At 36.7% G+C, this 26,261-nt stretch overlaps 1 protein-coding gene across 1 annotated transcript; it reads right to left on the reverse strand.

Moving 5' to 3' along the window:
* Positions 1–336: 336 nt before the first annotated feature.
* Positions 337–26,172, reverse strand: l(3)76BDm (trafficking protein particle complex subunit 8 homolog l(3)76BDm). The gene is made up of 16 exons (XM_019043235.2): positions 25,708–26,172; positions 24,867–25,028; positions 22,031–23,207; positions 21,008–21,287; positions 19,917–20,102; positions 18,386–18,549; positions 17,631–17,758; positions 17,009–17,187; positions 16,109–16,348; positions 14,612–14,958; positions 14,063–14,201; positions 13,348–13,441; positions 12,421–12,671; positions 6,997–7,283; positions 5,975–6,064; positions 337–2,702 (listed from the first exon to the last, which is right to left on the reverse strand). Exons 1-16 carry the CDS (start codon positions 25,862–25,864, stop codon positions 2,456–2,458), a joined length of 4,128 nt encoding a protein of 1,375 aa, XP_018898780.2. The 5' UTR covers positions 25,865–26,172; the 3' UTR covers positions 337–2,455.
* Between the last annotated feature and the right edge of the window lie 89 nt (positions 26,173–26,261).

The raw sequence follows: 26,261 nt of genomic DNA on the forward strand, positions 1-26,261 counted from the left end.
CTTAGTTCACTTAACCAAAATTGGAAGAGTTCATATTTGTTTGAATTGCGGCAAAATGCTACTTGTAGGCAGCGAGTTCCTAACAGGAGGAATCACGAAAAAGAAGAATTGTTCCTCAATTGAGGCCTGAAGCTTATTAGATTTTCAAAAGAAATAATTAAAGAGAACTTGTAGATGATGTAATTTGGTTCATTGATGTACCAAGAGAACTCTCTGTATTTTTCAATGGTTAAAGTTTGAAAATGTTGCAAAAATAGAAAATACTTTCACCGAAAGAGCACTAACGGTTGATTTGGTTACTGGTGGAGATAGGCGGCAAAAATAAGAACTCAAAAATAAAATTTATAAAATAAAGTATATAACATTCTTATTCAGAATATATAACAACAATACAGTTATAAAATAACGAAAAGGTGGTACCCTTTCATGTACAAAATTAAGGGAAGGCGTTTCTAACCCTTAGGAGACCTCGTGGACTAATAAAAATTGTTGACTATCATGCATCGTTCCCTGTACAGTCAAAAAAGAACTGAGAGGTCAAAAGCTCCTCCTATCACGAATATCAGAAAACATAACAATGATAAATCAGTTCTGTGGACAGCAATAACAAAATTTTGAGAGTCTTTCTTCAGTACAGTTTTTTTTTTTTAAAAAAACATTGAGGGTACGTCTTTTTAAGCCCTAGTTCTGTCTTCATGGAAAATTACGACTTCGTTCTGAAAAGTTTGCCATAATTATAAATCAAATCTTAAGTATCCGAATCTGCTAAATGCAGTTCTATGTTGTGCTCTTTTTCTGTGTTAGTCTGTTTAAGGTACTGTTCTGACAATGTATTATTTGAGTGAGACACCAGCAAATATATTCTCCAAAATAATCATCATGATTTTTTTCAGGTGAAATAAATTTGAACATTTTCGAAGATATTTTTTCTTGAAATCTTTGATAGGTTTTTGCTTCTAAAAGTAAATATATGGTTCAAATTTCTGAGATATTTTGCAGGTTTACACATTAAATGTCTGCATTACTGGCGTTAAGTTAAACTAGTACATTGAAATTGATAAATCATGAAATTTCACTCTTTTCGGACAATATTGCACAAGTTATCCATTTAATCAAGCGGAAAAAAAATAATTCTAAGCTCATTTTTAATTCCTCCTTCATTGCAGTCAGTATAATTTTATACAAAATGACCAAAGAATTCCTTGGTGTTGATGAGAAAATTTTAGAGTTTGAAGTTCTTTGATTTTTACATTGAAAATGCTTTCACTTAAAAGCAACGTTTTTTAAATAAATGAGACAGGTGTGTATGAACAGAGAGGTCAGTAAAAAATATTATTTATCTCTCACCTTTGAAAAAGAGAGTGGTTTCAGGATCCATAATTCTCCTGAACTTGAGACTTAAACCCTTTGAAAATTTAAAGAATCATCGCAACTCAAGCGGTACACATTGTAAATCAGCAAAAATTTATCAAAAAGCTACAAAGACTGTGAACTTTTGAAATTTTCAATTGGGAAGATATCCACCAAGTTTTAAGTCCATCATTAAAGTTCTAACAACCAAAACATACTTAAATTTAAAACAGGTATAACTGAGCATGGTCTCGCGCCTCACGGTCTAATGTTAACGCTGGCTTAAGATGGGAAAAGTACGGTGGTTTGTCCTTTTATTATACTTAAGTTAGTTAGGAATCTTCAGAACTTTTAATTATTGCCTACATTTTTCAGCTGAAAACTTATTCCATAGTTTCTTGGCTGATTTTTACAAAAAAAATAAATCAAATTGCAGCAGGATGGAATTTTACTCATAAAGGGTGAATAAAAATGGGAAGTATGCGGACAGAAGCCAAGAGAGGGTTGAAAGGAGGGGAAATCTGCCCCTTCAGAACCAAAAACCAATCATTTTTGTGTGATTTTATGGTATTATTTAGCATCAAAACATGTCAGCCCTTGAGACCATTCTCCAGAAATTTTTAATATTAGACATTTCCCCCCATTGTAAATTTTCGGATACACTCTTGATAGGCAGAAACTTGGTTTTCAAAATATCAAAACAATATTGTCTGTCTAAAAGATGCTCTTTTAATACATTTTAGGTTTCATAGCTTCTCCTGGAGCATGAGAGGGTGTAATTTTAAAGATTTTTTAAATAAAATTTTCATCAGTACTAATGGTGAGAGGTCCTTTTTTCAAGAGGGCTAACGTTTCGAGTAACTTCTCTTGTTTGCCACAGAATCATGAAAAGTAATTATTTCTAATAAGTTTAAATTAGCTGATGGAACTCCTAAAAAATTACGACTGTTGCATGAGCATACAAAAGATTATTACTTCTGGGCATATAAAGAGGAACAGTCGAAAGTAAATACACGAGTAATGGCTAGAACTTTGAGAGAAAGAATTATGGCTCCTAGAAATTTATAAACGGTAAGAATAAAACCTTATGAGAATAAAATACCTGCTAGGAGGATGCATTGTTTACCATTACAACAGTATCAAATTTCCAGCATTGGGGTACTAGGTTTGGCATGAATTCATTCTTGGCGGAGACTACCAGGCGAGATCCGAGATTGTATGAGCCTGGATATGAAATCGCAGCAAGAAGCTGCACGGAATAGAGGGCGTATGACTTCAAACTAATAATTCTAATAGTGCGTCCTAGCCATAAAAATGAGGAGGAGCCTTCTGTTGATGCCACAGGATTTTGTCTGCAATGAAGAATGATGACTAGTTAATTTGACCGAATAAACAGATCAAATATTTAAGAAAGTGAAAACAATGAGACCAGAGTGGGGCATGATTATGTTTGCACAGGTATAGAGGCTAATTCTTGGTGGAGGAAGACATAAGTAGGTAGATAATGGATATGCAGACTAAAATTAGGGTTCATGTCTGCTCTCCAAAACTAAAATCGAGGACTTTCAATGGCTCTGTCAAATGATCATGATTTACACCTTAAGATGATATGGATTGCATTTTGCAAAAAGGAACCACTAGCATTGCAATGATGCTAAGATTGTGCAACTTCATCCTTTGCAATAAAATTGCGGACATTGTGAAAAACTATGAAATTTAGATGGTAATTTTTGTCTTAAATTTACAGTTTTTAGCGAGTAAAATAGAAACTAATAAGGGATAATCGGGTTTTTCCTCCAAGACAAAAGAAGTTGCACAATCTTAGCAGCATTGCAATGCTAGTGGTTCCTTTTTGCAAAATGCAATCCATTTGAAAGTGCAGGAATATTAAAGGCATGTTTATGAGTTCCTCAAAGTCACATTCTTCATTAAAGGGCACTTCAAGGTGTCTTGAACCTGAGAATTACAACTTGCTTCTCAAAACTGTCTCCAGCATACACGTATGATTAGACTCTGGAATAAACTAGTATAATTTCAACAATTCAACATGTCTGTAACTATTTTCATTACATTTTTAAACAAAAATGTACAAAGTTTAATGCTTAAAAGGACCCCGCACGGTTCTTATGGAAAATTGCCCTCGGTCAAATGCGTTGAAACTTCAGTATGTTGTGCAGCATGTCATCGTGAACAAAAGTTCCAATAGGCCAAACAAGATCCCATGTGCGGTTTTCGAGATATTCGCCGTTTTATGTGCGTAAACGGAGGTTTCGCGCGCTCCCGCCGGAGCCATACCATTGTGCGGCGCCGCTCGTGCCCTTCCCTCCCAGTCACTCTCCGCTGCCCCGCCGCCCATACCTTGGCTCCTCTATCGCTCCAACTACGACGCTCACGAGGCTGCGCCCATCATTACCGGACCGCGCCCGCACGCCGTCTTCTTACGCGGCCTCTTCTTCGGCCATGTCGCCTCTGTTTCTCGGCGATCCTTTCTCTAAGTCTTCAGAAACGTTTAAGAAGTCCATTTTTACTAAACATGATAATGCTAATAACACAAATAATACAAAAAGAGAGGAAAAACAAATGATAATCCATGCGAAAGTACGTAGGAGAGTTGGAATGCCTAAGAGACGTTGAATAAAACAAACTTTTTTTTATTGTCTTCCCTCTTCCTTTCTTTCTTTTTTTTCTTCATTTTTCTCATGTGGAAGCAGTGAAAGTAAATTCTGTCGGAAGATGATGTTGATGTTTATTCTTTTGTTTTTTCTTTCTTTCAATAATGACGTGGCGGAGGTTGAAGGTAATTAGTCGGCTGACGATGCCCAAGTATAGGAATTAAGTTTGCTTTAGTCTTGACTTAGCTGAACCGCACCAATGGAGGAGGAGAGAGGGATCATTAATAACTGAACTCTAGGAAGAGAGATGTCCATTTAGGCGTAAATGGTCACATTTTAAGTCGCTCCAACTTGCAGCACCACCTTATCAGCCATCTTATTTTCTGCTGATCGTATCCTCTGATCAGATTGTACAGCCAAGACGAACTCCAAAGAGATGATGAACAAGAGTTGCAGGTCGATCGTAACATTCATGCGCGTTCGCGGCTTCTTGTGAGTACGAGTTTTCTCCAGCTTCCATAAAAAAGACATTAAAGATGCGGCTGGAAGACCATTGCAAGAAAATCCCTAAGTAACTTTCGAAGGTCGATGGTTCTGATCGCCGATCGTAAACTCGTACTCGCAAAAAAGCCGCGAACGCGCATGAATGTTACGATCGACCTGCAACTCTTGTTCATCATCTCTTTGGAGTTCGTCTTGGCTGTACAATCTGATCAGAGGATACGATCAGCAGAAAATAAGATGGCTGATAAGGTGGTGCTGCAAGTTGGAGCGACTTAAAATGTGACCATTTACGCCTAAATGGACATCTCTCTTCCTAGAGTTCAGTTATTAATGATCCCTCTCTCCTCCTCCATTGGTGCGGTTCAGCTAAGTCAAGACTAAAGCAAACTTAATTCCTATACTTGGGCATCGTCAGCCGACTAATTACCTTCGACCTCCGCCACGTCATTATTGAAAGAAAGAAAAAACAAAAGAAAAAACATCAACATCATCTTCCGACAGAATTTACTTTCACTGCTTCCACATGAGAAAAATGAAGAAAAAAAAGAAAGAAAGGAAGAGGGAAGACAATAAAAAAAAGTTTGTTTTATTCAACGTCTCTTAGGCATTCCAACTCTCCTACGTACTTTCGCATGGATTATCATTTGTTTTTCCTCTCTTTTTGTATTATTTGTGTTATTAGCATTATCATGTTTAGTAAAAATGGACTTCTTAAACGTTTCTGAAGACTTAGAGAAAGGATCGCTGAGAAACAGAGGCGACATGGCCGAAGAAGAGGCCGCGTAAGAAGACGGCGTGCGGGCGCGGTCCGGTAATGATGGGCGCAGCCTCGTGAGCGTCGTAGTTGGAGCGATAGAGGAGCCAAGGTATGGGCGGCGGGGCAGCGGAGAGTGACTGGGAGGGAAGGGCACGAGCGGCGCCGCACAATGGTATGGCTCCGGCGGGAGCGCGCGAAACCTCCGTTTACGCACATAAAACGGCGAATATCTCGAAAACCGCACATGGGATCTTGTTTGGCCTATTGGAACTTTTGTTCACGATGACATGCTGCACAACATACTGAAGTTTCAACGCATTTGACCGAGGGCAATTTTCCATAAGAACCGTGCGGGGTCCTTTTTATTGAGAGGAATATATGTTAGGAAATCAATAATAACAGAAAATTTTACCGATCAAAATGATGTTAAATGATGGTCTTTCTTGAGTTAGGCCCTTGATTTAAGACAAATTAATAATCCATAGAGAACTGGAGCTGGTTTTGAGCATGAGGAACTTCCGCACGGCATTTGGTGTGCTTGCGTAATAATGAATGGTAATTGAAGCTGACTCATGATTACAATCTTCTTAGAAATGATCATTTTTCGGTGATGCAAAATAGGACAAGCAAAGGAAAAAGCGGTGAGGCTAATTTTCCTTACATACTTAAATGAGACAAATCTCGTTTAAGACATATACTTCATTCAAACTGCATGAGAGAAAGTTAAAAAAGTGAAAACTTCCAAGCCTACCTTGAGGGAGGGAGAACTGCCATGACTTTCACATCCAACTGAGAGTCTGAGCAATTACGCAATGAAATCTTGACAGGAACCATACACAGCCTAAAGGAAGGAAAACAATGGTTGAATTTCAAAGGAATTAATGATTAAATAAAATATTCAAGCGAAAGGTACAGTAAAAATAGAATTCATTTAATTTGTCTTATTTTTTTTAAATTGGGTGGTGGAAATTCTTTTTTGAAGGTGATGGTGTAACTATTCTTAGGTGAAATTTGATGAAAAAACTGAAAAGTTCATTTTAAAGTTCAGTGAATCATTTCAAAGGGGAGAAAAAGCTAATCAAAATCTGACCAATCATTGGCCGACAGTCAAGTTGACATGGCAATACAATGCTTGAGGCCAAGCCTTATCAAATCAAGTATCAAGTCATCAGAGCCTGCCAAAAATATTGTTCCAAACAGGTCCCATGTTTGGTATTTTAGGAAAGGGGTTTCTTTGCCATTTAGGGTTGAAAAAAATATGAAAAAATTCACTCCATACTTTAAGAGAATGAATTAAAAAAAAAAAAAAGGTTGAGCGCATATTATAAAATCGAAATGCAACATTTTAGAGATGAATTCCTTACGTTTTATTGGGAAAAGCGGATAAAAAAATCTATTTAATTACTGATTTTCTAAAAATAACTGGCTATAGTAATATTATATAGCTTATAGCATTGACTTCCAGGCCAGTCTAAATGATTGTACATTAATTGTTCTACTGAGAGGACTGCTCCTTTCAGGCACAAAAAAGGAAAGAAAAAAAACAGTAATTTTTGTCATTATATATTCTGCATGAGTCAACTATGACAAGATTTGTTTTGCAAGCAAGCAATACTGCTCTATCTCTATCTCTGGCTTCTGTTACGTACAGCTTAGAATTGTCTATTTTACTCAGAATTTTTACTGCCTTAGCAGCGATATGTTTCTAAAACACATAAAACGGATTTGGTATTTTATAACTTTGAAATCTTATGAATAATTAAGGATAGTCACCTATTCTCATTAAAATTGTGATTAACAAGTTGCTGGTGACTGATCGTGAACATGACCAATTTTTGTTGGATGGCTGATGCATCGAGCTCATGTTGTTGATTTGCTGCAGCTAGGACATGGTCGCAGTTTCGATCTGGTCCAAAAATCTTAAGTAATGTCAATGGCTCCTTGGTTTTTGGCTGGATTATGATTGGAGGGCACGTCACCATTACGTCAAATTGTTTCATCCGCAGGTGATGTTGCCCCATTGAGATCCTATTTTTCCCACCTGTCTCCACTAGACGACCCTGTTTTAAGGAGGAATTGAAAAGATTGACCTTTAGACAAGGTTGAAGACCAAGCATCTTAAGACAAGTTTCCTTCTTAAAATTTCACATATATCCGCAAACAACGAAAATTCCCAAATTCAACTCATTAGTGAGAAATTAGTAACCTTTATGTCTGTCAATTCAACCTCCTGTTGGCTTAACTTAACTCTTCATCAATTAAATTGGGAACAAAAGTGATTTCAGTGAGAATTTCAGTGAAACTAGACAAACTGGGATAATTTACTCAGTGTACTGAATATAGAAGTAGGTTATGTACGAGTTCTTCCTCTATCAAATGGACAGCTTTATGCAATAAGGAACTAGGGTCAAATTTTCGATTTTTTTTTTATGATGAATTCCGTATCAGGAGGGTATTTACTTACTATTGAGAAAAAGAAAATCCTCAAAAACAATTTTTATACCGCTTCAGCGACCCCGCAAAAATTTGCCGTCGCAGGATCACGCGAAGTTCATTTTGCAATTGGGACCTATACTATGGTTCCCTATTGCGTAATGCGAAACTCGGATTTCCCATTTTGCAATTCGGAACTATAGACAGGACGGCATAATGCTTTCTCGGCATTCTCGGCTCCTGTTCGACCGATCTTGCTGATTTTTGGTACCGGGGGGTATTTCTCGACGGGAAACTCGAATTTCTGGTCAAATTTTGAAAATTCAAAAATCCAAGATGGCGGATGTGGCCTAAAATGCTATCTCGGCTCCTGTTCGATGGATCTTGCTGATTTTTGGTATCCGGGGGTATTTTTCGACGGGAAACTCGAATTTCTGGTCAAATTTTGAAAATTCAAAAATCCAAGATGGCGGATGTGGCCTAAAATGCTATCTCGGCTCCTGTTCGATGGATCTTGCTGATTTTTGGTAACCGGGGGTATTTTTCGTCGGGAAACTTGAATTTCTGGTCAAATTTTGAAAATCCAAAAATCCAAGATGGCGGATGTGGCCTAAAATGCTATCGGCCCGGCTCTTGTTTGATCGATCTTGCTGATTTTTGGTACCAGGAGGTACCGTAATAGCACACCTAGTCTTGGAGATGTTTTTAAAACGTGTCAATGACACCAAGCCTCAATTCTGAAATGTTTCACGTGATACTTTAAAAACCCGAATGAAGTGTCAAACACGAAGCCACTCTGTGTTCAACACATTCCCATGTCACTACATTTTATGTGTCTGTAGAACATTTGCAGATTGTATCACCGAAATGTTTCGAATTCATTTTTTACATATTTCAATGACACAATGGGCAAAGGTCTCCGTTGGCAATGCATTTTTGACACATTTCTGACACATTTGTAAAACAATGAGCCTTTAACTCAGATTTTCCTCTGATTTTCTAAATGTTTATGACACATTTTCGGTATAATCACTACAGTCCATGTAGTGTTAAACACGAGCCCACTCTGTGTTGAATAGGTACATCCGCATGTCACTACTTCTTAACCGTAAAAAAATTTTCAGACATCTGTTTTAGCAAACGTCGTGGAGGCATTATAGCTATCAAATCAAGTGCCTGGGCGGCCTGATTACAGACTATGCCTAAGGAGAGTATGGAACTATGGGTTCACTCCATCAGTATTAAACTATCAGAGGGATTAGGACGTCCTCACTTTAGAAAAGTATACGCAAAGCATGATGTACGGTTTCAATATTTTAGATAATCCATAACTTATAAGCTCTTATGGAGATAAATGCAATGCATACCAAGAATTTAAAACTATTTTTAACTCTGCATAATTAAATAGCCAAAAATTAAACCTTGAGACAAAAAAATAAACCAAAATTTGGTGAAATTGGAAAATGAAACGTCAACGCTCTCTGGTGGGTTCAGTTTGATCTAGGAAAATTTTTAGAAAGGTCTGAGAAATTTTTTCAACTTGTGTTCACCAGGTTTTAATGACAATCAAGGCACTGTTTTGTTTAACTGATATATTCCTGACACGTTTCTGAAATAAATTTCCTTACCCTTATGCGTTTCAATTAATTTTAAAAATGGTTATGACGTACGATCGCCGCGGATCAATTACCTAAATGAGAGTGATACGAGTATTTCAACTGGAGAGCAATGAGGGAAATCCGTACACGAAAATCTGAGGGCGTTTCAAATACCATTCCGTCACGTTTCATACATAGATTCAACATATAGCTGTACCTTATCAGATTAAAAATACGGAATATCTGCCAGTTGTTTCAGAAACATGTTTTTGAAGGATCTTGGAAACGTTGCTAAATTGTGTCAGAAATATGTCAGGTTTATTTTTCAGAAACTTCGAACTTCCAAGAATTTCTGCAGCAACGTTTTAAATATGTTTTAGAAATGTATCCAAAATATTTAGTTGATCTCCTTTCCCAACATATCGTACACAAATCTAATATGAATCTGTGCCTGGGTCGTTAAAAAAGAAATTGACACAATTACAAATTTTTTCCGATAGATGTCAATAAAGGTTCACTGATTTTCATATAAATTGTGGCAGAAATGTTCCGAAAATATGTTTCAATCATAGGCTTACCTGCAGTGGCGTGGCGTGAATTGCGATATATCGATTGTTATGCCATTTAAACCTATGGAAAAGGATCGATAAAGAGGGTGTTCGCAGCGAACACCTTAATAATCGATTCTTTAGCATAGTTTTATATGGCATAGCAATCGATATATCGCAATTCACGCCACGCCACTGCTTACCTGTGGCAATGGTTTTGAAATGTTTTTGAAACCTTTCTGATATAGTTTATTGAACGGACTGCAATATATTGACAACACATAGCTGACACAATTCTTACACATTTTTCGGGTGGGTTATTTATGCCTTTTTGAAATAAGTTTGAAACGTTTCCAACTTATTTTTAAAAAAGTTTGAATGACCGCAATTAGAAACATTTTCTATTTGTTTTCAATACGTTTCAAAGACACGGCCAACTTGCCTATTTCATGTATTCGTATTGAAAATTTGTTGGAAACATATGTCAATGACTGATCCGAGATTGACGTAATTTGAAACATTTTAAAAACATTCCATTGTGTAACTGTGCTATTAGGGATTTTGGACGGGAAACTCGAATTTCTGGTCAAATTTTGAAATTTTGAAAATCCAAGATGGCAGATGTGGCCTAAAATGCTATCTCGGGCTGCTCGACCTATCGTGGTGAATCTTGGTTGCATAGGGGGTATTTTTGGCCGGGAAACTCAAATTCCTAGCCGCGAGTTTCGAAAAATTGAAATTTTTCAAATTTTGACATTGAGCTTGTTCAGTTATTTTTTATTTTTGCGTTTTTTGAAGTATTTACTACGCATAAGCTACAATAATTTTCTTCGATATTTTTCGCATTTCAATCCACGAAAAACAAGTTTGAGGTTGCGTCTTCTGAGCTCCCCTTTAAACGTGTGTCCGAGGAATGAAAGATCCCCCAGGGGATACTTACTCAAGTAAGGTCATTTTCGGCCACATCCACCATCTTGGATTTTCGAATTTTCAAAATTCGATCAGAAATTCGAGTTTCCCATCCAAAAATACTACCTGGTACCAAGATTCACCGCGATAGATGGAGCACGAGCCGGGATATCATTTTAGGCCACATCCGCCATCTTGGATTTTTGAATTTTCAAAATTTGACCAGAAATTCGAGTTTCCCGTCGAAAAATACCCCCGGATACCAAAAATCAGCAAGATCCATCGAACAGGAGCCGAGATATCATTTTAGGCCACATCCGCCATCTTGGATTTTTGAATTTTCAAAATTTGACCAGAAATTCGAGTTTCCCGTCGAAAAATACCCCCGGATACCAAAAATCAGCAAGATCCATCGAACAGGAGCCGAGATAGCATTATAGGCCACATCCTTAATCTTGGATTTTCGAATTTTCAAAATTTCACGATTCACGGGTTTGTTGACCTATTTGGGTTATCGATCAATTCACGGATTTTTTGAACGAATCACGGGGTTGTCAATCGATTCACGGATTTGCGGATCGATTCGCCGGTTTTTGATCGATTCACGGTCGTCAATCGAATCAGTGCCGATCAAATCACGTCAATCGGTTCATGTTCTAACTTTTCGATCGATTCATGTCGGTCATGTCGGAATCATAACAACGGTTTTTCAATGATTTGTCGATCGAGTCGGTGTCGATCGATTCATGCTTTCATTTTTTGATCGATTCATGTCAATCAAATCTATAAACCCTCCCGTCCAAATTGCATGTTAATATTTGCCACCATTCTCGAAATATTAGCAAGTCGGTCGGTATCCATATTTTTGGCACATACCCTGTTTTTTGTAGAATATCTTTCCGCAGGGACAATGCACCTCCCCCTTCCTCGTATGATGGAAGGAAGGGGTGTTTTCTCTGTTGGGGTTAACCCTCCAGTTTGTAATAGTGACACCAGGGTCGTCTCCCCTATGCAGTCAGTGCTAAAACTATCTATAGTTCCTAATTGCAAAATGAGCTTCCCCGGATTCTTCATTTTGCAATAAGGAACTATAGCCTTTTTTTGTAATTATTGGCAACAGTGTGATGTTTTTGACGAATCTGTCAACACAGGGTGTTAAAGGAACTCCATAGCTATAAAATGAACCATCAAACCGCAACATTGATCGTTTTGATGAAAAACGCCAATGGTTTTTGCAAGAGTTGCTCTCCTGAAAACCTACCGTTCTGCCTATATGGTTCCGAATTGCAAAATGCTATCAAATCATCTACATTGAGTGGTTGAAGATAGTAGGAAAAAAATGAAAAATTACATCTCAGAGAAAAAGATTTTATGATTTTTTTCATTACCTAGTGATAATTTTTTACCAAGGGTAATATTTTTCATTTTAATGGGTAATTTGCAGACAAAAATTTTTAGCCATAAAATGATGAGATCCTTCCATGCTCAAAGGTCAAAAAAAAAAAAAAAGATTAAATCTTGGTTCTTTCAGGTGGCAACACCACATCTAGGTACATGAAATTTGATGTAAATATCCATCTCAACATTTAAAACCCGTTCATGTGTGGATAGATCTTTCTGGTGCTCAAATTAGCAAATGACTGGATTTTAGGGGAAGAGAAGGAATACATCCAGTTTTCAATCACTTTGGTAAACAAACAATAGCTTACCTTCCATCTTACAATAAGTACAGCATCTAGTGTTGTCCCAAAGTTAAGGTCTTTCTTATTTTCTTGAGAGGAAGTTTGACTAGAGTGTGATATTGATCTGCGCAAGAAATCAAAAAAGGGAGAATGGAGAGAGGTGGGCTCATCTGAGTTAGAGAGATTGATATCTGAAGAGATTCCACCAGTCTGGTTGTCTGTAGGCCGAGTAGCTTGAAAAACTAAGTACAATGACTGCTGACTCTGTAGCGTTAATTCTGGAACAAATCAAAGGTACTTAAATAAAATTTGTATCACTATATTAATAAAATCAGCAAAGCAACTTCCACAAAAGGTTTTGGCACTGTGTTTCCGTCCTGTTCAAGATGAAAAAAAATATGAGTCAATTTCTAAAATTCATTGATTAATGTTCTTAAAACTCACTTGACAAATAACGAATCCAGTTGACGTTTTAGAACTTTAATTTTATTAATTAGGGGATATTTGTTAAGTACCTAAGACTCCCTTATCTCTGATACCATAATTGTATCCTAAGATAGGATTTTACTCGCAATCATGTCTTGAAGCACTTTTCGTTGCACTTCATAAAAAGCAACTACTCGGCAAAGGCAATTCATAAGAGAAGAAAATGAGGGAGGTTCCAGAGGAAGGGGCTACATTAATCCAGGTGTGCTCATTTCTCCGAGCAGCGGCTATCTGGACAAAATGCAGGATAGCTGAGACCATTGCTCTCTGCTTACCCAGATCCGATTGGATCGGAGAAACGAATTCGCCAATGTTTGATGGATCCTTCTTCCGGGACTCTCCTCAATTGCATTCAATTTCCTGGTTGTTTGGATGGTAAAATACTGAAAATGTTTTGTTCCTTTATAAAGATACAACAACTCAAGTCTAACCGCTACATAAAGAAATGAAAGGTGTGAAGAAACTTACTCTCAGGTACAAATGCTTTTCCGCAGAGTTGCCAACATGGACTGAACAAAGAAACTTGAACTAAATCAATTTCAGCTGACAAGATGTCATTAGGCTGTAAATGGGATAATACATGATACGATTAATGGATGAGTTTTTACATCATTTGAAAGTCATGAAGAATAAATCAATTTCCATTATATAAATTGTTAAGTTAATTTCATTTAGGAAGCTTTAGTGGCAGGACCTCAAACTTGTGATACGAAGCTTTCTTTCCGATTTAGATTCAATTGTAAAAAATTGTCAATTAAATATGTAATACAAATAGATTAAATTTCCAAAGATGAAATTGAAAAAAGTTACTCATGTTAATGTTTGGTATGAATTTACAAAAGCTGAAAACCGATTGAGTGGAAATTCGTATAGTATTGAGACATCTCACATAGTTGATAATTAGTTCTCCATTCAGAAAATTTTGCAGGATTGCTTGACTAATATACAGGGTGTCCCAGAAAAACCGTATCAGACTTTTCACTCTGTTGTTTTAGGTCAAATAAAGTTGGGACAGCAGGAACAAATAGAGGATCGACCAAATGAATCCTCAATACATCATCCCAAGGCCCCCCTGCCCTCTGGTCACCCTTGGTGGATAAAAAAGGGGCCTCACTTTGAAAGAAGTGATTATCATGGGTGGAAAGGGAATGGAAAATTGGATATTATAAAATAGTAAACTTACCTGATTATTATTTTTTACTTGAAGTTGAAAGTTAATGAGCTCATTTGATTTACTAGATTGACAACTTCTGGTAGGGATCACAGAAAAATTTAACGACTCGAACACAGTCAAATTCCAGGAGTGTCTTACAAGCCTGTACCTATTAACAGAGACCAGGGAAAATTACGATTGTCATTAACATGTTGATGTTTAAACAAAATGAGTGAACGTATCGTTTTTGATTTTCTTGAGATTTGTGAAAACTAAGCAAAACGTAATAAACGGAAAGACGGGGGCCTCAGTTCTCCAAGGTTTTTCCTGGTTAAAAATAGAGATGCCAGGCCTCATCATGTTCCAATGCGATAGTTGAGAGGTGCAGCCTTCGACCCGCAAAAGCTGTTATGATCAATGTTAAGAACACAGGAAATTTGGGGATTCAAAGTCTTCAGGAATAAAATGTTGTTTTTGTTCAATAAAATGCATTCATTTCTGTATTGGATTCATTACGTTTTTTCAATTTTGTTCAATTTTTGAGTTCTAAGCTTTGTTAGGTACATTAGATTCACTCACCTAGGTTTTTGATTGCTCTCCAAAGGGTAGTATTCACAGTAAAACAAGACATCTAATGAAAATGCTCCTTTCGTTTCCGGAGCACGTATCCACATATCAAAGCTCAGCTCACCGTTGGGTTCGAGAGGTCGCTCCATTGGAATGGAAAAGCACGGCTCAAATTTTTGCTTTACTGGTGGTGGATTGGAGTGTGAGTTTGGAAGAATGGAATGTAATGAAATAAACTGAGGAGTGGGTGACGAAAAGAGAATCCTTGACACTGGAAGATTCCCAGTGTTTTTCATCAAAACCGATACATGCCTCAATTCGCCACACAGAAGCTCACAAGATATGCTAAGCATAAAGACCTAAACAAAAACAAACAAATATGACTTTTTTTTTTTTTTTTTTTTTTTATAGACAAGGGTAAAAATCTTTGGACTCTGTAAAAAACTCACCTTCTTGATACTACTCTTGAGTGAGAGACATCTCAAATTTGAGGCAAGCCGGACTCTGTAAAAAACTCACCTTCTTGATACTACTCTTGAGTGAGAGACATCTCAAATTTGAGGCAAGCCGAAAGAAATTCTTAAATCATTGATGTTCGATAGTTTTTTTGTATCACTATGTTAAACATTTGATAACCCCGAATTTGAGCAAAATTAGATGGTTCTAGGTACTGCTGCAACATGATTTTAGTCACGGTAGGAATTTTGGGGCGGAGAGATATTGACATTTTGGGCGCAACCTCAAAAAGGCAGTTAAAAAGGAGTACAGCATCAAATTTTCTTTTTATTGTGCCTCTGCAAAGTATAAATTTCATAAATAATTTTGTTTTGACATTGCACACTGGACAAATTTACCTGAGTCTCCTGAAATCAGCTAAAAGCTTGATTTCTTGCACTTAGTCCAGGCAGTCAGGAGTCAAACTGGAGTTCTAGAAGAAACGTTCCTAACTTTTCATACATTGATTCCTAAGAGTTGGAGGCCGCTAAAATGTAAATTTTACATTTGTCTCATGGTTATTTGTCGTCAAAGGCCACCATTGTGCAAAAATGGCCTAAAATCTCATTTTTTAAAAAAATTGTGCTTGTTTTTTGTTTGACCAAAATCTTTACCTCCAAATTGAAGAACAAACAATTTTGATCTGAAAAAATTCTTATACATTTATTGGTGTGACTGAAATTTAAGCCGTTAAAGAGCTCTGAAAAGTACGCCATAATCAAAGTTTTGCGCTCTTCGCCCTTTTCATGTGACTATCTTGGCTCAGAGCAACTCTGTGAAAAATAATTTATTTTCCACTTGTAAAAGTTTAGGGATAACTAGAAACTTCTACAAATTTCTAATACTCTGCTTTTTGAACATTGAAATAGCCTCTAAATTGGGACAATGGCAAATATCTCACACTTAATCCAAATTGAGATGTTTTCTTTGGATTTTACTTGGGACAAAATGCAAACAGATTACAATTAACTTTGCATGGCTTGAAAAATTGAACAAGAGTAAGTAGAGACTTACATGTATGCACGGAGCGTTTTCGAGAATATTTAACTGAAGTCGATAATCAGGCGCAAAAATTGGCTGGCCTTGCATTTTATCTTTCGTCTGTTTCACTGGCGGTCCATTCGGCTTGAGCAATTGTCTTCCTCTGACAGTAATAGATTCTGTTGGTGAACTAGGGACGGTGGACGCAAGACAGTAACTTATACCCGTTATTAGAAGAGACCCAGGTTTCAATGGTTTTACCTGCAGTACCACCTGTAAAGAGACACGGCATGATCATTCCGAACTTTGCTCTGAGTTATTTGAAGGGCCGCTTATGTTGTACAATTGTACATCAATAGTGCAATTCCTGAACAAAGTGCCTTGATTGCAGTGCTTCAAAAGCTCCTCGACAATTTCATTTATTTAATGAAGAATGAATCAATATTATTTCTTAAAATTTGCACAGAGGATTCTTTACACAGAGAAATGACACCTCAGAAATTTACAAGAGTTAATGTTGAGCAGTTTTCCACTGAAATTATGACATACGACGTGAAGTTTAAAATATCAAACTAAGATACAAGGCTTGGGTATTATATTAATGTTAAGTGGCTGCCCACAGAAAAAAAGATGTCAGCGCTGAAAAACTAAAAATTGAGATATAGATGCCACTAAAGACAGAAGCATTTGGGTAAACATCCTGGAACATCCCCATTTAGATAAGTTTTTCTTTTCCATCTGCTTGTGTGGATACTTATCTGCACAGGGTTATAAGAGGGGTGAACTTTTTGGCAACAGGGTCTTCAAAAAATCCCCAAATGTTTTAACCAAACCAGAGTTACTGCAGTTTGAAATTTGAAAACGTAGTTGAAGATAAAAATAAGTTTAGGGTTTTTCCTCATACCTTATGACCATTGATTTGTTTCAACTTACCTGTGTAGTGCAATCCGGCTCTAAAATAATAGACTCTTGACAATGAGTTTCAGCAACAGAGTCATCATCTGAGACAACACTACCATCACTTAGAGTGCATGACCACATTAATTTTAATTTTTGAATTGGAATGGCAATATGCAATAAATTCTTCAACCCAATATTTACATTTATTGGTTCTGAAACAAATATTCATTTAAGCATTATATTAGGGCAATGATGATGATTCAATCAAAAATTAGAATTTTAAAAAAGGAGGAAAAAATTTCATTGATCGAAGAATTTCTTTGTCTGACTGCATTAACTTCTCTGATGATTTCCTGATTGACCAACATTTCTATCATTTTTCAGGTATTCAGTTTTCTATGATCTAACAACAACACAGAATCACGAGTGATAGAATAGATTTTAAAAACTTATCTTGGACTTCTCTAGGAACTTTTTTGGTCTTTATTTCTTTATTCTTAATACTCCAAAAACCAATACATTTTTCAATGGAACACGGGCAATAGGTAATTGTAACAAATAGCTTGAATAAGAATTTTCGGCATACATTGATTACATTTCCAGATGCAGTTGACAAGTTGGAGAGGAGGAGACACAGTGAGTACATTGGCCTTACCTTTGCATACTGAAACTGGAGGAACTGTGTTATTTGTTGAATCTGATAAAAGCGAAAGGCTTGGTTTGAATGTTAGTGGGAGCGAGCCTGTTGCAGTGCCTACTAATTGTTCTTCTACTTTACACCATCTGAAAAGAGTGTTAGTAGATATAAAATTAGAATGAGAATATAAAAGAACTAAATCAAGCTGAACTAATTTGGTTGTAATGCCACTTCACATTGTAATATGGGTGGGTCTAACTAGAGTCAGTCTGACTGCATTTTACAATATCTGATGTCTTCATGCGTTTTATTTTCTTACAGGAAAATTAAGCAACAAAGAGCCTTGAAATTTTTCGGAAATTTTCCCTACATTTTAAAGATAATTCACAAAATTCTGAGGTACATTATTGTAGGATTGAAGCTTACATTTCTTGTGCAAAAAAGGAAAAAAGAAGGAAAAAACATGAGAGGAAATTAGGTGATAGTAATGTAGTTCAACTAATTTTGGTTGACACTGTCCAATTTTGAGAATCGAATTAGTTCAAAAAAAGTTTCCTTCCAAAGAATTTATTAAAACTGAACTTGAGCAGAGTTACCTAAGGAAACTTACTGGTTTGGGTTTGATTTGATCTTCAACTGTTCTTTGTACATTTTTGAGTTGATTGACGTTATATTAATTTAGAAGGTCTACTTCAAGGTCTAAGTTTGAAGACCTTTTCCAAAATGTAGTTTGGTGTAGTTTCTAAAAAGTTCTGGGAGGACTTGGTGCTTACTTTGAAATTTCGGCTGGCTTTTGATGAAATGTAACACCAGCTACAGGGACCATTGAGTTATTTGGTGATGACAGAGTGTCTGGTCCAAGCAAAACTTCTATGGAGGACTGATCGACTAGTGGTAATGGCAGGATCGGAGCTTCAGTCTCATTGTCACTCAGTTGCTGTCAACAAAAAAAATTAACTTCTTAGAAAGAAAAAAAATATGACAGAATAGCTATAAAGCTAGGACCGATAAAGTATACTTTCAGTGAGATTTGAGAACATAATATCAAAGATGAGTCCTGTAAAAAGGGACTGTGACTATTTATTTTAGAGTAATTTAAAATGATGCAAAGCTCTTGAAGCAACAATTAAATACATTGCATTGAGCCAAAGAAAGGTGTCGGCAAGTTAAAGTTGGTCTAAAGAACAGCAAAATTTTTGATACTTGAAAGCTCAAACAAAAGATGAGACAAACTAACTTTGTTAGATGAGTCTAATAATTGGAGTATCATTGAACAGCAATTTGAGTTGATCGGAGATTTGTTAAGAAAATTAATGATTTCCATTAAGTCTCAGATTTTTCAGTCCTAGCGACAAGCTTTTTTGCATTGAGTCAGACAAACCAGAGTTGCCGATAACGTTTTGCTAACCTGAGGGGTACATTTGAGCACATCCCGTTCAGGCAGCCAGAAAAAGTAGAGAATCATGTATTCGCCACACAGGTCAACCATGTGGTATAGAGCTGCAGCTTTCCGCAACTTTGCAATGTGTGCTTTACTGGCCGTGTAGTTTCAGCATTATTTTAATTCAGAAATGATTTCTGAATCTCAACTTGGCAACTTCAGCCGCAGCTGCTTGAGGAGCATTTCTTGAATAAGATAGGAGGGCCTCAATTACAGCCTCTGACTATCATTTTTTAACTTCTTCATTACAATGTCCTCAAGTCAACACATTGGAAAGAATCTTGTCCATTTACAGATGAGTCGTGTTACACAAAAACTGCTAGTGTACATTTTTCCAGTCTTGAGTTTTTTGGGATGATAACACTTTTTGGTGTTAAATGCAACCATGAAAGTGGTGTCAATGTTCGTTTAGGGGTTGTCTTAATCCCAAGATAAGTCTTGCACTACATTCACGATTGTATCAACCCATGAAAAGTATCATTAACACAAAAAACTGAAAGCTAGAAAAATGGACTTATCTGTTTTTGCAACACACAATTCAAATAAGAGAAAGAGAAATATGGCTGGTTGGATAAAATTGGGTTGCGATTTCCAACTGTTTTGGGTCAAACTACTTTTACATTGATCTCATAGGTCTAGCATTGATCCATTGACTAATACCCTGAGGAATCAAGGTTCTACTGTAGTCAGTGAAAAATTATTGATTTGTACTCAATTAGGTTTCAAAACAGAAAATTTCAGTTGTTTTCTTATCTTTGGAAATCATTTTTTTCAGGGCTGAATTTCATGACCTGCCTATTCTTTCCTAAGTGGCCTCTACTTATATCAATACTAAAGCAATAGAGGCTGTAAGAATTTCATACTTGCTGAATAATCAAGTATTCTTTTAAGTTTAAAGCTTGTTGTGCAGGCACTTGTCGACTAGAACGGGAGAGCAATCTTGAAAAAGCTGCAGCGGAGTCTTGAATTTGTTGCAAAGAAGCAGCTTGTCGCCCAATCATGAGATGTATATGATCTTCAGCTAGGCTCCATTCTTTCCCTTGATACACCTGTGAAAATTTAAATTTAAATTCAAAATAATTAATTCATAATATTTTTAAATAATATAAAAGATTATTATAATTTGATAGTTGATTTGAAATCTGTTATTTGATAAATTTGATTTGATTTATATTACATATAATAAATAATATGTAATATCTTGGGGATTGATAATACGCCAAACATTTTTTCCCTTTAGATTTTGATCTCTCTGATAAGAGGATATTGAAGATGATGAGATATGAACGAAATGTTTCACAATACATTGATGAAAATAATTTTAAAATTTGAAGATTCTGCTATTGGCATTCTCCTTACTTGACTAGATAATCCTTAAATTTGAGTACAGTTATGGATATTCCTAACCGAGCAGGTACGATCTTTGCATTAAAGGAATTGAGATTAACTTGGCGAAGAAAATGAAAATAAGTGGGAGGAAACTTTTACTTTTAAACTTTTTGGCTAAATTTTTCCTCAATTCAAATTTTTGTTTCCTTGGCATTTTTTTAGGTAAGAATATTATATAAAATTATTAGGCGATCAAGGTTAACTTAAGATCGAACATTAAGTCCACAGAGACCAGCAGCCAGATTGTTGAAACTTTAACTGGCTATGTCAGCACGATAAGACAAGACATAGCCCTGTCTGCACCGTGTAATATATCTATTTTCGATTCTTGTTGTGCCGACATAAATTTCAACAATCGGGCTGCAGCCCTTGGTTCAGTTTGGAGAAAGCTTAAATCAAACATTATTATCATCTGTTTACTTGAGTTCAATTTTGAGAGAAAAAGGGAGAGAATAATTTCATGTTTTGATGCATTATGAAAGTGTTTTAAAAAAGTAAAGAGAACAAAGAGAAATAGTTGAAGAAAAATAAAAAGATAAAAATAGTGCATTTTATTTTTTTATACCTGATGAGCCTGATTGTAACATCTCAAGGTATGCTTCTTCTGGCCAGCTTTATTGAATCTATGCCCTGCTAGGACAAGGTTAAATGCATACTTTCGCGGCATTCGGGGCTTCCTAGAGTGTAAGTAACAATATGACGCTTGCTCCAAAAGCAGAGCACTTCGCAGATCTGAATCTTCACTTGTCATACGAATCAGTTGTTTTGCTGCCTCACAGTACATACCTTTTTCTTTGAGACACTCAGAGGTGAAAAGAGTGGCTCGGGTGGCAAATTGTGGTAGCCTATAACAGAGCGTGATAATTTCTCATGAAAGAAAAATAAGATAATGGCCATCTTTATACTTGATTCTGAAAACGCGGTAACTTTTGATGGTTCAGCTGATTGGCATGGTTCGAAAGCCTGATTTCCTCAGTTTTAAATGAAAGAAATATTTTAGAAAGGATCTTTTCATAATATTTGCTCAAGCAAGCAACTTACTTTTAAACAAAAGTTCTACCAAGTCGATGAAAAATCCAGTAAAATGTTTCAAGAATATCTGTCTCTCCCTTGTCTGGCTTTAATTGAAACAAGAGAAACCTTACATTAAACAGGTTGAATTTAAAGGGTAAACTTTCTAGGTTTAATTTAAGAGTGGTGATAGCCCAAATAACCCAAGACAAAGATGTTTCAAAGCCATGGTGCTTGTTTCCACAAAACAGAAATACTCATCACACAGAAAAATAACTGGACTAGAGCAAATTTTCCCTCCTAAAAAGGGTAAGTTGTTAAGAGCAACACTCATTACAACCAATCAGGACTGCAACTTACTGATGTGTTTCGAACCTAATTGGGTCTATCATCAGTAGAGCGCAGCCTCCTGGCTATCTACTATCAAGCTTGGAGATGTCATAAAACAATGACGCAAGGTTTAGGCAAACAGCTGCTGTGGCAAGCAAACTTACCTCCATCTAATGAGCATTAAACCACACAGTACCCATTACAAAATGGGAGGTTCCATTCCCAAAAATTAAAAAAGAGCACTTACCCACACGAGTTGAGATACGTTGTTATACTTTCTTCTGAATATTCTAGCGCTTTGCGCAGATCTGTCCCCATGATAAATGCAGAAAGAGCTGCCATTTCCAGAGCTCCTGCGTAGAATAACCAGGCACCATCAGCATTAAAGTCTCGCTTAGCAGCATGATAAGTCTGGTACGCTAATGCATAAGCTCCGAACATGAAGTAAAGATCAGCGAGTCTACGAGACTGGAGTTCTGGAGCATCGCTACTATACATGGTTGAAGTTGCAGGAACACTCGCAGCTGGGGTCCCTGGTTTACTGGCACCAAACCATCTTTTTGTTGCGCTCAGTAAAGATCTACTCACTCCCTTTTTATTGGCAACAATATCATGTAAACTTTGAATTTGGGACTCGACGTAAGGGATAAGCGCCTTTCCAATGAATTCACTGACAAGGAGCTTTATCCGATCGATGTCGTGGGCGGTGAGGTATGCACCATATTGCTTATAAAGGAGAGCTTCATTCGACCATACATTTGGATTAATCATTTTTGAATTCCCATCTACAACACTTTTACCACTGGCAGGCCTTGGAAATTTTTGATCCTCAGATAGTGGACTGAGAGGGTGCAATATGACAGAGGAATCTTTCCCATCTGAATTTTGCACAAATGCAGGTGTGCTATTGCTGCTGCTTGTTTGACTAAAATCCGAGGAGACACTAATTACATCACTAGGGCCAGAATCACTAGAACTACTTGTATTATGCAGATCTGCACTGTTTGATAAGTATGGACTCCATAGATCCGGTATTGGAACAGTATTACCGCCTGGTGGCCGAGAATTAATTGGAAGGAAGAAACAATGATTTGGTCCGTAAGACTGTTTCATTGTTTCGAATACTGCTTCTGCAACAGCTTGCTCTCCAGCCAGCGGTTCGTGGACAAGGACATAATACCTCAAAATAGATGGACAAAACCATTTTGGCAGCTTGTTTGAGGAGACGCTCAATGTTTGCTGGATTTGCTGGCTTAGATAAATTAAGCTGTCTTTTGGATTAGGCTCAAGAGTTGATGTGACGAACATGCAAGCTATGTTGTGCTTAGTGAACTCATGATCTGAGGGCGATTGAACTTGTAGGAATGTTTCTCGCCATGAGTCAAACCAAGGGACTGACAAGGGGACATCAACAACAATATTTCCTGGAACAAGAGAAAAAACTCCTTTTAGACAATAGAAGCTGGAGTTTATGGCTAAACTTGGAAGCAATGTACCTCAGTTTGCGACACTGCAGACTTCCCATCATATTTCATAGGTACTTCAATTGGTAAAATGATCAATAAGATTTAAGGATTGAGAATTTCCAAAATTTTTCTTCTCTGTTTAGAGAATTTTCTGAAAAAAATTAAAGTGATTCACATCCCTGGGTTTGACTTTTTGCCACCCCGAGGCAAGTAGAATTTTCTACCCCCGTCATAATTCTGGCAAGAGAAATTATGTACCATGTGGAGAGTAGAGGGGGAGGGGGGCGCTATCTTGACAAAGTTTCAAAAAAATTCCATTAAAAAAAAAAAAAAAAAAAAAATTCAAAATATCCATCTCAGAAAATTTAGACCTACTTATCCTCAATCTCACCTGCAAGGCTGTTACTTTTAAAAATATTCTAAAAATTGTTTTTTCCCCAACAGAATTTGCTACTGTAAGTAAGCAACTGCCTCTGTTGCCTGCTCTTTAAATTCAAGCATGGTCATGCAGTTAACTTGTTTGTTTTGTTCTCATCTTGAAGGTAAATGACAGAGGGTATTTTGAAAAACAAGATTGAGGTGTAAGGTTCCTCAGTCCAGCCATTTTCAAGTTAGACACCCAGTTGGTTCTTTTTTTTATTCATATCCCTGATACATCCAGCACTTGGCTAACGTGAATTTCATATGTTTTGAGTTATTCTGATTTGATCTGCAGATAATTAGGAAGATCATAAAAATGCAGTTGGTATTCTTTCTTTTACAGCCATTCCCTTATAATACAAAAAATTGGAAATACTGATGTTTGGGCAGTGAGAGATGAGGTACTTATTGATTGATATTCATTGACAGTATTGAAAAGACATTGAGGACTTCATGAAAGTGATTAAAAGTTTGTCAGCAAATAGTGTTTTAGAATTGAGATTTCAGATTCCCTAAGACAGCTCCTCCCAACTCTGATTCTTCTCTTAATTGGTGCAGTCATAATTTCACCTCTAGTAATTGGAAGCATGATACTTACCTTGAAATGAGAAAAAAAAAAAACACTTTGAAGTGGCCCGAACTGTATGTAACAAGGTGGAGACATGGTGCTGGGTCCACACCATTTCGCTGGGAAATCAAAGCCAAGAATTTCCAAAAATTAAGTATAATTAGAGTCAAAAATAAACTTTTTTAACTCTAATGAGTTACAGTACAAAACTGAGGGGCGGAAAGAGTTAAGCTCAGGCAGTTTGCATCGGAATATTAAGTTGGAGTCACGCCGAGAGATCTATACCAGTTTGGGCCTTTTCAGACCTAATCAGCAGATCACACTCGTTAGTGGACCCAACTTAACATGCCACAAAATCCAAGACAGCATTAATAACTGTCATGGATATGACCCGAGGCATGACGCAAAAGTGTGATCCTCGCGCTATCTACCATCGCTGCTGAACAACTATCATAACAAAACGAGGAAAACCCAAAAAAATGAATTACTCATTAGAGCTAAAAAAATTGATCTCTAATTATAATTTTTGGAAATTCTTGGCTTTGATTTCCCCGCAAAATGGTGTGGACCCAGCACCATTTCTCCACCTTGTTTCTTATCTAGAAATAAAGCATTAAAGGTGCACTAACCTATTTCAAGTCTAGTTTGTTTTTCATCACAAAGCGAACTGACTGACTCATTCAGAAATTTACGAGCAAGTGTTGGTTGAGGGGGTCTTGTATTTACATCCACAAAAGCAACTCGGAGATTCTTCACAGAGATGAGACTGCCTGATGGTTCTTTGAGTTTCACTAAAACAAAAATATTATTACTAGACAAAATTATTTTCTTCGGAAATTGCCTTAGGGCTTGAGTTATTTTAAAAGTGAGTGACCATTTAAAAGATGAGCCACCTACTAGAGCTCAATTCACTTAGTTCATCTTTCTTCCAATTGCTGTGCTCTCATGTCAGTATCGCACAATCCGACCTTTCATTGGACAAAACTGAAAAAAAGTTGAACCGTGTAAAATGGGCCTTAGCCCAAATTCATCAGCATTAACATTACAGAGTTTCCCATTATCATACCTTTGGAATTCCTTTGAACAACCTTGACAGCTGAAGAAAACCAAGGAAGATAAAGTTTGAAGAAATATTTTGCTCTTTGAACTAACTGAGCGTGACAACAAATATTAAGTAACTCCGTAGCAATCATGCTTAGTTACACTTGCATACACTTCAGCCTTTTGAGAAATTTTGTAAATTCAACTGAGTGCTTCCAACATTCATTAATGCACAGGAGTAATCTCAAAACTTGGCGCTACTTCTTTGATAATTTATGGTATGTATCCGATTCATCTCGCAGGATCTTTGTCAGCTAGGTTGGTTTTAATATTTTTATGTAACATCAACACATATGATGGTACTACTGGGACAAAAAATTTCATGTTAGTTCATTGAAGCAATAGAATTATTAATTGTTAATACAGTACCTTCAGAAGTTAGACGGCAGAATGGTTGCAGTAACTCGATGAATCCCAGATTGTTTTTTTGGCAGATATGATCCACAGAGGGGCTGCAAATTACCGCAACAATTGGGGAAAATGAATTCTGAATAAATTCCAGAGGCGAACAACGACTGTGGGCCATTACTCTGCATTAAGAGTATTTAGCTCCTTGAAATTATTGATAAATTACACTGCAAAACGATAACGAATACTTATACCTGGACATCTTGAGGTTAACAAGCAATAAGATTAATACCTACAGTATTCATACTTATATAATGGAGTGGTGCCAATTAAGATCATCATTACAAAAAGAAATAATGAACATTTAAATTCTGCGCGAATCAGATCAAAATTAGAGGCTTTTATCACTAAAATACAATTGATGTCACTTGCCAACAGAAATAATTAGAGTTGAGATTTACTGATTTGAGATATCTCTTTCCTCTTCTCCTCCCCTCTTATCGGCACATCCCCCCTGCCCTTCCCACTCCTTGACGGCCTTCAAATGTAAATAAATCGATGGCGTAACTTTGAGG

This window comes from Bemisia tabaci, chromosome 1, assembly GCF_918797505.1.
Source record: "Bemisia tabaci chromosome 1, PGI_BMITA_v3".
Taxonomy (NCBI): domain Eukaryota; kingdom Metazoa; phylum Arthropoda; class Insecta; order Hemiptera; family Aleyrodidae; genus Bemisia; species Bemisia tabaci.